The following is a 15352-nucleotide window of genomic DNA, read 5'->3' as shown; positions in this document are numbered from 1 at the left end:
TTATAAAACCAATCACTACTGATCTATGCCCACTATCACCCTGTCTTTCAGGTCCCCACTGGATCTTTCCTAATGCCTTAAATCCCTCCTTCGGCCCACCAAACTCCTCAGTATGGTCTTTCTTTCATATCAATTTTGTTCTATGGTTTTGTTTAACATATACATTTATTTCTTCATTATTAGAAAACATAATTTTTGACTGGAGGGAGAAGTGCTCAGAAAAGACAGCCCCTAAAACAACTATGAGATATCATCTCACCCCAGTCAAAATAGCAAAATTTAACAGAACAGCAAGCAATAAATGCTGGCGAGGTTGTGGAGAAACTGGAACCCTTATTCACTGTTGGTGGGAATGTAAAATGGTGCAACCCCTGTGGAAAGCGGTAATGGCGCTTTCTCAAAAAGTTGCAAATAGAGATACCATTTGACCCCGCAATACCTCTACTGGGAATATACCCCAAAGAGACCCTAACTGACACCCAAGCAGATATATGCACACGCATGTTTATTGCAGCTTTGTTCACAATAGCAAGGAGTTGGAAACAACCTAAGTGCCCAACAACAAGCGAATGGCTAGAGAAGCTGTGGTATATTCGCACAATGGAATACTATGCTGCATTAAAAAACAAGGAACTCATGCAATATTATTCAAAATGGTTGACTCTGGAGAACATTATGCTGAGTGAAATATCCCAGTCACAAAAGGACAAATATTACATGATGCCACTGTTGTAGAACAGGACTGTCCTTGGGGTTGGGGAGAGACTGAGTAAGATGGGTTCAATAATGTATACTGCACTGAAACAGAGAAGGGAGAAAACTGTTTAAAAGAGATATGTGATTAGGTATTTCTGTCATGAAAAGAGTCTAGAGCGATGGCTACATGGTGGAGTGGACCTGGGGGAGGGTTTGTAAAATAATGAAAGAATCTTTTACTTTTCCAAGAGGGTAATGTCTGGTGGGGCGGAGCCTTGGGAGGGGACAAATCTACAACAATGAATGAATGGAAATCCAAAGCCTCTGTAAATTTTCACTGAAATTAATAACAAATTTAAATTAAAAAAAAAAGAATTAAGTTAGAGTAAGGATGGCAATGGAACCACCTTACCTCTGTAACTTGATTTGTGCCACTATTAGAACCTCTACTCAGAATATTATTGCTTTTCAATTTTTGACTCATGCACTTTTAACTTGTTAGTTAAATTTGTATCTTCTAGGCTGCAACACTTCCATGATACATCTTCAAGGATATGAACATGTACGGCTAAGCACAATTAATAACAGTGCATCTAAATTCCAAAATCAATCTCCATAATAGTCTATGTGTTTCCTACTGCCAAAGGGGCCCTTTAGAGTAGTGAGAGAAGACCTTCACCCTGAAACCCACAGCATCCCTTTTCAGCAGGAAGTAGCTAAGAGAATACGCCATCCCCTTTTCCTTTTGAATTAGGGTGAAGTATCTCTCAGGGAGGAGTGATAGGGAATGGCAAGGGACACAGAGACAAAGGAGATTAATCAGAACTGGCTTTGACAAGCACTGTGGCAATTGGACAATTAAAAAAGACATTGGGGGGGGAAGAATGAACTGGGGAGGAGGGTGGAGAAAACAGTGCAACAATGAATGAATGAAAACCCAAAATCTCTGTAAATGTTCATTAAAACTAATAAAATTTAATAATTTAAAAAAAAAAAGAAAAAAAGAAAAGACAGCCCCTGTTTTTGACAATGCATTCCCGGTGTTCTCCTTTGTTCATTTTCTTGACCAAGACCTTGGAATGTTCTGTGGGCTCATTCTTTTTCTTAGTGTGCACTCTTTCTTCAGAGCAATATGCAGACACTGATGTTGTAGGATGTGTGGGGCAACAAAGTCGCTGAAACTTGGAAGCTTTGGTCCTGAGTTTCGTTTCTTTGTTCTAGGGCTTTCTCACAACGTACTGGCAAACATAGTCTTTTTTAAGAGACTGAAGAGCTTGTGAATTCTGCTGACTCTTTTGATCCTTAGGTGGTGAGGCACAGGAAGCATCAGTCAGTCCTGGAAGAGCCTTCTCTCATTTCTTTACAATAACCAACTTGAGATTACAGATTCACGAGGTAACACCCCAACAGATTCTCACTTCCTTTCTCCAGTTTCCCCTTGGTTTGTAACAGTAATATACCTCATTCAGAAGCTAGTGAACTTGGCTATGTATGGGTCAAGACATCCTGCTTCATGGGAAAATCTTGTTTGATTTTTTTCCATCACTAATTCAGACAACTTATCCCTTCTACTTTTCACCCAGAGAAGCAGCAGCATCTGTGACCATGTACTTCTCATTAAAGGTTTGCATTCTTCATTCACTTCAAGGAATTCCGGCAGCCAGTGGTGGAGATGGAGATGCTCAGCTTCCTGGTGATGGAGCTAGTGGCCCCAGATGCACCAAGGAAAGGAGCTTGTCTTACATTTCTCAAATCCATTCTAATGGGGAATTTCTATCGCAGTGTTAGAGAGGCCAGTAGTGGTAGCCAGGCACCAGGTAATTCTTCTGGTCTCAAGTCAGAGGAGGCTGCGGTTCTGGTGGGCCATTAACAACCTGCATCAATTGTTTCCTTGAGCCTTTTACACTCTCCTTTGCACCGGTGGGAAGGGACGAATAGTTGCATTTTAGACGGTACTCATCAGACTAGTAATATTAGCTCATTACCTTTATAAACTGTGTTTTACCAACTAACCCCGAGATTATGGTTTTGGCATCTTCTTGTGTTAGCTGGCTGAATTTCTTCTTGGGTGCAGTATCTGTTCATGTCTTTGACCATTCTTAAAACTGGCCTGTTTGTCTTTTTGAGATACTAAGTTTTCTATACATTTTAGATATATGACACTTTAAAATATGCCAGATATGTGATACCCAAAATCATCCCAGTTTGGTAGTTCTTTTTTCTCCTTTTATGAGTTTATTTCCCCCCTGCATTTGGTTTTTAGGAAATCCAAGTTACTGAGTTCTTTTTCTTCTGTTTGTGCATTTTCAGCTGTGTTTGATATTTTATTTATTTGGTGTATCGGGGCCCTGAGTGCTGTCTCTAAGGCGCTCTGGTGGCCTAGTGGTAAGAAGCTGCACTGCAATCCCAAGCACTAAGCTTGAATCCACCAGCTGCTCTGAGAGAGGATGGGCAATGTCTTCCGGCCATGGAGAGTCAGCTATGAGTCGGTTCCAACTTGATGTCACACAACAATAATGTTTCTATCTTTCAATCTGTACTTTTTACAATTTCAGGTTTTATATTTAGGCATTTGATTCAATAACGCCAGTTTTGATTACCATTAGTAGCACTATTAAAAACACACAACACCAGCTCTGTTCAAATTTATCAGTTGAAATATTAAGAACATTTTATGAAGCATCACATTTAACCACTAATAAAATAAGTGGAACTTTTCATTTGGTTATACAGAGATGACACAGCTCTAGGATTAGCTCTAATTTCTGTGCTGAGGAGGAAATACATTGACCTTTTATTATAGGGGCTCTGCTCATGCAAACCAGTGTTAGAAAGAGGTGGGGAAATTTTATTCTTTATGAGCCCTTACAGAAAAGTAAATGGGAGGTTGGAAATAAAATGGAAACTTATGATGTGAGATGTAGGAGACCTTAATTATATTAATCCTATAATCAATTTCCATTTTAGAGAAGTGATTGTGAGTTGGTTACTCTATTATGTGCAAATACATTTGATATGTGCATACATCCTGCTCTGGCTTAGCGCGTTTACTTATGTTTCTGCTTTCCAACGCTGCTACTTCAGTGAAACAGCAAAAATAAAGGTTACTTGTATAAAAATGTTGACAATCTTCTTAATAACCACACTTCATTTTCCTGTCAATATTTCTTCTGATATTTATACATCTTTTAATAAAGAAAGTCTAAAATAAGTCGTCTTTTTTTCCCTTTTAAGTCATATTATAATTCCAATTTCATTCTTTCCAAAAACATCTGTAAGCGATCTTGAAGAAACCAGTTGCTACAGGCTGTGACTAATGATATTACTAGAGAAAACCAGGTTCTTTAATTCTGTGCAAAATAATGGAAACAAATTTACTTGCATTCAAAAAAGCGTATTCTTACAGCCTGCCTTGACATTCTGACTTTTCCTCTCTTCTTTTTCAGATAGTTAAGTAAACGGAAAAGCTACCTTCAGAACACAGTTGCTGTTCACAAGGAGATTCCCTGGCTTAATGTCTCGATGTAAAATGCCAGCTGAATGGAGATATTTTAAACCTGAAATAACAAAAATATTTAATTGCAGATCTTTAAATCCTTTCACTGGAGCAATGATAAAGGAGACATCTTAGAAGGAAATAGAGGATTCAATAATGTTCCCTGAATATCTACATAATGAACATGATGAATTTTATTATAAAAAGTTTACTTAGTCTTATTGCAAGAAACTTTTTTCTTTTTTCCGCAAAAAACTTATTTTGCTACAATAAAATACCATCCATGAGTAAATATATGACATTCCAAAGAGTATTTTAATACAGATAGGTTGTTCAGACACTGGAGTTAAGACTGATCCTACCATATCCATGAAGTGCTCATTAATGTGGCTACAAGGAGATCTGAACCATGATTAAAACGGCTCCAACAAAACAGTTGTGGTCAACTACAGAACTCCCACTGGTTTCCCACTGACATGATAAAATCTAGGCACTTGGTGAGCTTTGGCAGTTGTATTTTCCACTACTGAGACTCAAGAAGCTAACTGATCACTTTTTAATATATTTAACATTCCTTTTTTTGGTACACAGACTCAAGGTTGAGTCCTCTCTGACTAAAAAGCAGCAAATCCCATTTTTCTCAAGTGTATAGAAGTTCAACTATCCTTTACCATCACCTAGGTTATCAACAAAGTCTATCAGAGGTAATAGCTTTACTTACTCATTTCAGTCCTTCATGGAAGTAGCTTTTTTTTTAAATTTTTTATTTTTATTTTTGTGTGCGTGTACCGTCAAATCAGATCTGACTGGTACAGGAGGATATTGCGCCTCCTTCTCCGGCAGAGCATCTGGTGGATTCGAACCGTGCGCCTCTGGGATTGCAGTGCAGTTTCTTGCCACTAGGCCACCAGAGCTCCCCCGGAAGTAGCTTTTAATCTTTATAAGGAATGTCTTAATCTTATGAAAGCTCTGAGAAACAGTTTATTAAGTATGAAAGCAGCTTGAGTTTTAACAATTCTCCAATTGTAAGAGCAAAATTCCTTTAGAATTCACACACAAGTGATGGTCAGAGGTGCCAACATCATCTGAAAATCACTTCTCCATCAAGTTAGCACTCTGTGATCAGTTACTCTGCTGACTCTAGCAGTTTCTTTTGCTCTATCTGCTTTGGTTTTTATTCTGCAAAGTTGGACTTGAGAATGTATATGTATACTAGCTGGCACTCTGACAAGGCCTTCATACTGCTGGCCTGTAGAATGGAAGTCATCTATGGGAGCCAGATGCACTTCAGTCCAGTCTCCTGAAGCCACGTACTCCTACCCTGTTGAGAACTAAAGGCTGTTTAGTGGAACTTTTGTGACAAACCATCCCTGCTATTTACTCCCTTATCTTTATAAAGTATTAATCCATTTGATTACCTAATGAATTAGATGTGGCATTTTCTACCATGACTTGGTAAAGAAAATAATTTGGATAGCCTTTAAATTAATCCTTAATATAAAATACAATAATTACACATACCTTGACCAAAAGAGAAAAGTCTTAAAGGAAGAAGAGAATCTTAAAAAATCAGACTGTTTAGATGAAAAGCAAAACACTTCATTTTTTTAAGTGGAACTGCCTTTTTCTTCATAAAGAAAATCTTACCTCGTAAAATCTGATAAAGAAAAACTTTGACATGATCTGAGCTGAGTGGTTGAGGAGAGACGATAATTTTATGTAGGTCACTCTGCATCAATTCTGTGACAACATATCTTAAGGTTTCAAGTTAAGGAGAATTCAGAGAATTTAGTACACAATCCGTTCAAAGTAGCTACTAGGTCTAAGAAATTAACTCTGCTCCCAAATCTACAGAAATTTAGGGAGAGAGAACTTCCAGATAGCACGATATGGTTGAAAATGATGGTACTCACACAACAGAACATTGCCAAAATGAAATAACTTACATGTTTAAAAGTTGGCAGAAGTAAACAAGCAAATAACTTCTTTGTAATTAGTATTATAAATGAGGCAACACAAGGGTAAAGAGTTTAAACTAAGAAGTATAAAGAATGAAATCCCAACCCTCCCTAGCATGCCCCCAAACCCCAACGAAAAAGACACATGTACAAAGCAAACACCATCTCTAGAACCCCTCAGCCATGGTGCTGTAGTTTGAATGCAAAGAAAATGGACTTGGTGGTCTCACCTAAGCCACTATGACACGTGATCTGCAGGTCTCAAAACTTTTTATTTGTGTGGTTTTTAAAAAAAATTATTTCAAAACATTCTTAAACTGGAAAATTGTAACAATGTGCATATCAACTGTAGCTTAAATTTCCCTATAATGATCCTACAAGAAATGCTTAAAGTGCTAGTTCAAATACAAGTTCTTTATAATCTCAAAAACATTAATTCTTTTACTAAATAACTTTTTCAAAAGACAAACTGCATAGGGAAAGTTGGCTGTGAGGGACCTCTCAAGAGTACTGAAGGGCAACGAATTCAGGCTGGAGACTAAGGTGTGCTTGATCCGTGCTACAGACTTCGCAATTACGTGCTATGCATCAGAGAGTTGGACAGTGAATAGGGTTGATAGAAAGAGAATTGATGCCTTTGAGCTTTGGTGCTGGAGAAGAGTGTTGAATATACCATGGACTGCTAGGAGAACAAACAGGTTTGTCATGGAGAAGGTAAAACTGGAGTGCTCCTTGGAGTCAAGGATTCTGAAGCTTCGTCTGACATACTTTGGGCATGTTTGGCAGAGTGGAGGGGCGGCGGAGGAGAAGAAGAACTTCGATGAGACAGATCAATTCTGTGACTGGAGCGGTCAGAATAAGTACGTCTGACATGGCTAGGTTGGCACAGGATAGAACAGCGTTTAGAGCTCTTGTACACAGGGTCGCTATGAGTCGCAAACAACTCGATGGCACATAACAATAACAACATAACTTTTTATACATTCAAGATAATGTTAAACTTCCTATGCTTTGTACTTTAATGTCCCGAGGGTTTTGTTCAATCAACGTATAGCAGATGATAAAAGGGTCAGGCCTGCGGAGTCACAGAGATCAGTTCAGAACTCCTGCGAGGCACATAAGTGTTAGAGATATTTACAAATCACCTTTTCATATCTATATATCTATATCAGAACAGATTCCTATCTTGTCCTTTCTGCAGCTAAGTGTAGGTGATGTTCAGGACTGAAGTTTAGCCTTCTTTAAGATATAGAGGGATGCGGAGGCAGATGTGGTAGAAAACTGTGCAGTGGTGTAAGGTTCCTGACCTGACGAGGTCCCTACAAGGCTTAACAATCTTGACAGTTTGTAGAAGCTAGTTTTACAGAGGTAATCTGAGCCCTGAGAAACTGACAGCAAAGGAGGAAATGACAAGAGACACAAGAGCTTATTAGCTGCAAAGAATCCTTTTCCATTCTCATATACCTCCTACAATCTTAACTTTCTTCTCTTAGAGGGAGATTACAGAATCTTTCAAAAGGACAAGTCATCTGGCACTCAGACAATTTCCTGATCCAGCCTGGTCTCATAGCTTTTCTGAGAAAAAGTAAGAACAGCAAGTCTTTAATGGAAATAATGAACCACCTCGATTCTTCACTTAAAACACTCCTTTACCTGTGCCAGCCATGTATTTACCTATTCATTTCTTCTATCAACTGAAAGCCTGAGTAGGTATTCTTCTTCAGACTTCACATTACATACAGAAAAAATGCAAAACTCTTAAAGGTCATAAACCATCTGGTGTCATCACTTCTCTTAACTTCTCCACTTTGCTCCTTGCTATCATCTATCCCTGCTAGTCTCTGAGCATGTTTAATACATTCCAACTTTAGGTACCATTGCCCTCGCCACTCCCTCTGCCCAGATTGTGCATTCCTGGGTATGTCTTTGCCAAATTCTTAGGTTGTTCAAATCTTCTCTTCCCAATAATGCTTGCCTGTAACCCATTGCTAACACAGGTCTTTTCCCCTTAATATTCTATCCTACAATACTAATTGTTTCTTATCCCAAATGCTCCTCTTAGAAGACAAAAGTTTTTATCTGCTTTGTTTGCAAGTGTATCTTAAATTGTCAGAGCAATATCTGCACATAGTAAGTACTTGTGCAAAGGAACCCTGGTGACACAAAGGGTTAAACATTCAGTTGGTAATTGAAAGGCTGGCAGTTCAAACCCATCCAGTGGCCCTGTAGAAAAAGAAGAGTCCTGGTACTCTAGTTCTAACAAGATTACAGTTAATAAACCCTCAGGGGCAGTTCTACTCTGTCATACGGGTTCGTTAAGAATGGAACTAAACACAAACAATAATATATCCCTTTAAACAGTTGTTGAATGAATTAACTATATAGTGTTCTTGTGTGCCACTGAGTCAAAACCGACCCTCAGCTGACCCTACAGTAGGATTTCAGAGGCAGTTAATCGCATGGGAAGGGACTGCCCAGCCTTCTCCTGAGGAGCAGCTGGTGTATTCAAACCACGTGAATTCAGGATTAGCGCACATCTTCTTACCATTAGGCCCCCAGCGCTCCCTATCTACTATTCGGTAGTTATTGTTAGATGACGTTGAGTAATGACCCTACACACATAGAACTGAATTTTATTTGCACATGATAGTAAGTAATGATATCATTTGTTAATTTTGTTATGTGGATCTCTCTTGGATTACCTTTCTGTGGAATGGGCACAAATATAGACTTCTTCAAGTTAGAGGGCCAAGGCATTATCTTCCAATGACTTAGAGCAGTGAGTGCTTTTTCCATCAATCAATGTAGTATAGCTTGTACTTCTTTCAATACCATAGGTTTGTGATCAAATGCTACCTCCTAAAATGGTTAACACTGACCAATTCTGGTGCAGTGACTTCTGTATATTCCCTCCTTCTTCTTTAATGGGTTGCAAGTCAGTTAATATTTTACCACTGTTGTTCTTATATGCCACTGAGTTGACTTCAACTCACAGTGACCTTACAAACTATAGCCCTAAACCTTGCCTTATACTGAACCAACCTCTTAGACACTTCTGACTCCATTGCCACAATTATTGTGTCAAATCCACCTCATCTAAGGTCTTCTTTTCCTCCACTTACCCTCTACCGTTCCAAGTAGGATGCCTTTCTCCAAGGACTGGTCCCTACTGGCAACATGTCCAAAGTATGTAGAATCCTTTATTATTATTAACTTGAAGCCTGAATATTTTTCTTCAATTCTAACAGCTTAAGAAATGCTCATTATGTTCTCTTTTAGTGCTCTAATTCTTCCAAGTGATCGCACATTTGATTATAAAATGTGACTTTGCCCCCTTGAGTTGACATTTTGAAATTTCATTCAGTTTTACTTTATTATTTCTTCCATGCACGTCATAATACAATCAAAAGCAAGTTTTGGAGTCTCAACATCTATTTTGGTTTCCTTCTCTTCTTACTGAGCTTTTGCTTTTAGCATATATGGTAATCTTGGTATCATCTGACAACTCAGTGGTCTCTGAATGTAAAACCTATGCTACATTTAAAGTTTATATACAATTTTTTTCTTAAAATGCACTTAAACATGCATATGAATAACTGATGATCTGTTCTTCAATTTGTCTGAGCCGTATTCTAACCAATGTTGATGACTACATCTGTCTTTCCATAGATTTTGCCAATTTGATTCTTGTGTATTCAGTCCAGTAAGGTCCACCATTGATATTGTTAAAAGATAATTCTCATCCAGAACTAACCAGGCCTGATTATGCATAGCTACCAAGGATATAAAAGATTTGGTACATTCAGGATTGTATGGTTGTTGATGTTGTTAGGTGCTACTGAGTTGCCTGTGACTCATAGTGACCCTATGTACAACAGCCCTAAACCCTGCTCTATTCTGTGCTAAACTCACTGTCTCTGACACACCTACCCCCAGTAGCCCAGTCACTAAATCAATCCACCTCCTAGACGGTTTTCCTCTCCTGCGTTGTCCCTCCATCCTCCCAAGCATGATGTCCTTCCCAAGGACTGGTCCCTCCTTGCAACACGTCCAAAGTAAGTCAGATAAAGTTTCAGAATCTTTGCCTCCAAGGAGCAGCCTGGATTAACCTTCTCCAGGATGAACCTGTTCATTTTCTTAGCAGTCCATGGTATATTCAATATTCTTCTCCAACACCACAGCTCAAAGGCATCAAGTCTCCTTCTATCCTCCCTAATCATTGTTCAACTCCCTCATGCATAGCAAGTGATTGCAAAGACCATACCCTGTATCAGGCACACCTTAGTCTCCAGAGTGACACCACTGCTCTTCAGTACTTTGGAGAGGTCCCTAACAGCAGACTTTCCCATTGCAGTATGTCTTCTAATTTCCTGGCTGCTGGTGCCAACAGTGCTGACTGGGGAGCCAAGCAAATTAGCTGTTAACAATGTCAATCTCTTCACTATTCATCCTGATGCTTCCAATGGGCCCAGTGGTGATAGAATATTTTTAATATTATTTTATTATTTTTTGTGTGTGTACCATCAAATCAGATTTGACTGGTACAGGAGGAGATTGCCCCTCCTTCTCCAGCACAGCATCTGGTGGATTTGAACCGCGTACCTCTGGTATCCTCATAGGAGGTATTCTATGAGGAGAAGTGTGGCGTTAGGATTGGTGGACGATCTATCAACAATCTGCGTTATGCAGATGACACAATCCTGCTCGCTGAAACTGAGGAGGACCTCATGCACTTACTGCAGAGGGTCAAGGACTGCAGCCTTCAATATGGATTGAGGCTCAATGTTAAGAAGATAAAAATTCGCACCACTGGACCAATGGGTAGCATCAGGATGGATGGCAAAGAGATTGAGATTGTTCACAGCTTCAGTTTGCTCGGCTCCACGGTCAACACTCTTGGTACCAGCAGCCAGGAAATCAAAAAACGGGAAAGTCTGCAGTTAGGGACCTCTCTAAAGTACTCAAGAGCAACGGTGTCTCTCTGGGGACTAAGGTGCGCCTGATACAGGCCATGGTTTTTGCAATCACCTGTTATGCATCAGAGAGTTGGACAATGACTAGGGAGGATAGAAGGAGAATTGATGCCTTTGAGCTGTGGTGCTGGAGAAGAGTATTGAATGTACCATGGATTGCCAAGAAAACAAACAGATTCATCCTAGAGAGGGTTAAACCAGGCTGCTCCTTGGAGGCAAGGATTCTGGGGCTTTGCCTGACATACTTTGGACATGTTGTAAGGAGAGACAGGTCTTTGGAGAGGGACAGCCCAGGAGGTGAAGACCCTCTATGAGGTGGACTGATTCAGTGACTGGGGTACTCGGGATGGGTGTGTCAAAGGCAATGAGATTGGCAGAGGAAAGAGTAGGGTTTAGGGCTATTGTACATAGGGTCGCTATGAGTCGCAAACGACTCGACGGAACATAACAACAACAACAACCACCTCTAGTATTGCAGTGCAATAATTTTTTAAAAAAAAAATGAGATTTATTAGGGAAATCTGGTGGCCTAGTGGCAAGAAGCTGTATTTCCAACCTGGAGGTGGACAGTTTGAACCCACCAGATGCTCCACTGGAGAAGGAAAGGCAATCTGCTCCTGTGCTAGATGGATCTGAGTCTACAGTACACAAGGAGGAAAAAAGTTAAAATAATAAAAAGGATATTATTTTATGTGAGATTATATAAACTTCTTTTTCTGAGTCTGATAATATTCTAATGATAGATTCTTGCAAGTGAAATTATTTTATCAATGGATATGAATATATTAAGGTTTAGTCCCTTAAATAAAAATACAAACTCTAGAATCAGACATGAGTTTCCACCTTGGCTACTTGGTGACTGTGCTCCCTTGAGCCTTATTTAATATTTCAGAGCCTCATTATTTCATTTTGGTGTACAAATGTAACAACACTACTATGTCCCAGGACTACTGTGAGGAATAAAATAAATTACAAGTAAAATCACCCATAATATTACAAATAATCTTTGTTAGCAATCTAGCATCTCAATCTTTTCCTCTGTGCATTCATAAAATAGAAGTTTTAATGAAAATACAAATTAGGATCATATTGTATTACTTAAAAATATCTTGTGAAACATCTCTCAACATTCTTTTACAGTATTTTTCAGTGTTTAAACAGAAACCATATTATTTAAAGATCATTTTATGTAATATATCATGATTTAAACAACTTCCTGTTGCTGGATATTTAGAGCCTTACAAAAGTGATCTAGAAGGACTCTCAATTATGCACAGACCCTCTCTTTAGAGTAAATGCAGCTTTCCAGAAAAGAGTCCTCTAGTTTTCTGTCTTAGAAGACTCAGGCCACCACAGGTTGCCAGGGTTCTCTGGGAACAGGATTGTTGATGTACAGCTCAGCTCTGCACGCTATCTCCAGGAAACAAACCTTCAGTCTTCTGCAGAGGAGACAGAGAGGATCTAGGTTTTTCACTGCCTTTTATACAGATTTGCAAACCATATTCAGGACTGCTTATCATAACTTTCCAAGGTATCTGATGATCTAATACTTGAGACCTTTAATGTTCTGCAGCAGGACCTGTTTCTGGGTTCCCAATATTGCCAACTCATCTCCCCTAGTTTAAGGTAAAGATTAACATTAACTTCACTGTGTTTTCAGGTTGAAAATAGTTTACATGTTTACTGGCCACACTTCAGTATATATGAAAGATAGATTGGCAGACAGAAAAGTATTCCTATCCTTTGTTCAATTTCCAATTCTGGTGACATTATCTTTTTTTTTTTAAATGTATTTTTAAGAGCTCTTCACATATTAAAGCTATTAACCTTTTTTACACTAAATTTTTTTCCAATATAAAATCTTCATCACAGGATAGGGACAGAAAAAAAAAACCCAAAAACCAAAACACCCCAAATACCTCTCTCCAGCTCCCAGCTATTTGTACTATTAAACCTTTAATCAGAAGTCTCCTTCTGGAGTTGGAACAAGCCTGGAAATCTCAAGAAGCAAAAATCAAAGGAGCATTACACAGGAAACAAAAAAACAGAACAAAACCAAAAAGGAAAAACAAGCAAACCCGTCACAACTGCCATGAAGTATTGTCAATTTAAGATTTCACTAAGGAAAAAGTAATCCAAAGAAAGAAAGTGTATAAAGCATTTATCCATACGGAATGTCAGTCTTGTCTGATGAGTTTATTGACACATTTTCCCCCTCCTGCCAGGATTTGAAAAGTTCTTTCATGGATGTGAGTGGTAGGTTATATTCTGTTCTGCCTCACATATCTACAGAACTGCCAGCCAAGATCTGATGCCAGAATCTTTACTGTTAGTAGCGACAGCTGGTATGCATGCAAGCAACAGAGAAAAACATCTTAATTTTCAAGTTATCAGGTTGAATTCATAGTGCTGGCACTTGGAAAATATTGCTTTGACTCATTATAAGAAAAAAATAGATTTAAAAACACCCCTAAACAGAGAATAAATATGAAATAATGTCATATGCTTTCATCCAACAGTGACTGTATTTTCAAAGAAAGGGGGAAAGAAAACATTGGCTGGCTGGAATGGGTACTGTTCTGACCAGATATTTTAAAACCAACTGTTCATTTCAGAAGAATACAGTGACAATTTGAACACTGGGAAATACACGTTTCCAGAGCAAGATGTTGTTCACCCTAAACCTACTGGACTGAATCATTTGAACTGACAACACAGGGCAATTTCTGACTAACAAAACTAACAATCTCATGAGTCAACCTAACACAGAACAAAGTATTGACACCTATCAAAATACTGAAAACCTGGCATACAAAATACAACTTTCAAACTGAATACTGAGCATTCTTTCAAATGGTAAATCAGTTCCACCATACAGTAAGCTATGGTGGCCTAGTAGGTAAAGAACTATGTTGCCAAACTAAAGACAGGCGATTCGAATCCACCAGCTGTTCCTCAGGAGAAAGATGGGCTATCTCCTCTCATGCCTCTGAAAACTTGATGGAGGGTCTGCTAGGAGTCAGTTCTAACTTGACAGTACATAACAATAGCCACCACCACCCCAACAAGGAGAAGCCCACATATGGAAATTCTGGTGGCTCAGGGGATAGAGAGAGTAGTGCTGCCTACTCACAGTTAAGCGGTTTGAATCCACTAGCTGCTCTGTAGGAGAAAGATGGGCAACTTCCTCCTATATGATTTACAGACTCTGAAAACCTGGTGGAGGGTCGGCTATGAGTCTGTTCTGACTTGAGGGCAATGGACAACAACAATAACAAGAGCACATAAACAGACACAATTTCACTAAAATACAAACTAGCAGGCAGGTGTTTCTTCTAATCAGAAATGACTAGATCATTGTTACTGTTCTCAGGCTCTGTGACTTTCTTTCATATTTGTGCTTCTTGAGAAAGTGACAGGTAGGGTTAGAAAAGAACTGAGGAAAAAGAGGTGAACTTGAACTTCATTAGAAACTCTAGAGCTAAAAAGCCTGGCCCCCTGTTCCCCTTTGGCATTTCCTGTGGCTGACATATTTGGTACACCTTACCTTTGCAGAGACACTTTCCACTCCTCTTAACATCTTTCAAACACAAGGTTAAAATATTAAGATGCAGAAAATTCCACAGTGATAGAAAAATAGCTTCTTCGTAGGGCGGAAGTTCTGTCAAGCTTTCATTTAGCAAAGTAAAATGTTAGGACACTGTATTTTTCACTATACAAATGAAGCAATTCTTCCCTTACAAAAAACAAGCCAACAACCAGGCCAACCTTTAAAATTTACAACACACACACACACACACACACACACACACACACACGCACACTCTCTCTCTCTCTTAATTTTTTAAAACAATACAATCCCACAATATGGCTGCAGAAATTGAGAAGCAACACACACTTTATGATAAGGTTTCTGGTTTGCACAAATCCTCTGAAGTCTCAATCCCCAGCATAATGTCTCCCAGATGTCTCAACTAGTTGCCATGCCAACTAAAGCAGCTTAAATTAAATGAGGGCCTGAAAAGGCACCTGCATCACTCCAGGTCTGCTGCACATTAAATAAAGCTCTCTTGACAGGGGCTCAGAGGTGCCATTAACTTCAACAGCAGCTATCTGATTATTGTTTCTGAGTAGTAATTTAACGAGGGTCTCCAAACAAGAGTAAAAATGAGGTGTTCTTTTCCTCTTTGGCCCTCCTAAATGGACAGCCTCTTCAACAGCTGGTGCAT

At 39.0% G+C, this 15352-nt stretch overlaps 1 protein-coding gene across 1 annotated transcript in view; it reads right to left on the bottom strand.

Annotated features, from left to right (window-relative positions):
* NLK (nemo-like kinase) overlaps nt 1-15352 on the bottom strand; it is a 180533-nt gene that overhangs the window by 35994 nt on the left and 129187 nt on the right. Inside the window, exons 4-5 of the mRNA XM_006890945.1 lie at nt 5840-5946; nt 4168-4253 (exon numbers count right to left, since the gene is read on the bottom strand). Coding sequence (XP_006891007.1) covers nt 4168-4253; nt 5840-5946 — 193 coding nt within the window. The remainder of the gene's footprint in view (nt 1-4167; nt 4254-5839; nt 5947-15352) is intronic.

The sequence above is a fragment of the Elephantulus edwardii genome, unplaced genomic scaffold (genome assembly GCF_000299155.1).
Source record: "Elephantulus edwardii isolate Elephantulus edwardi_28Jun2011 unplaced genomic scaffold, EleEdw1.0 scaffold00094, whole genome shotgun sequence".
Classification (NCBI taxonomy): Eukaryota; Metazoa; Chordata; class Mammalia; order Macroscelidea; family Macroscelididae; genus Elephantulus; species Elephantulus edwardii.
Note: the sequence above shows the minus strand (reverse complement) of the source record. Positions and strands in the feature narration are given on the sequence as shown.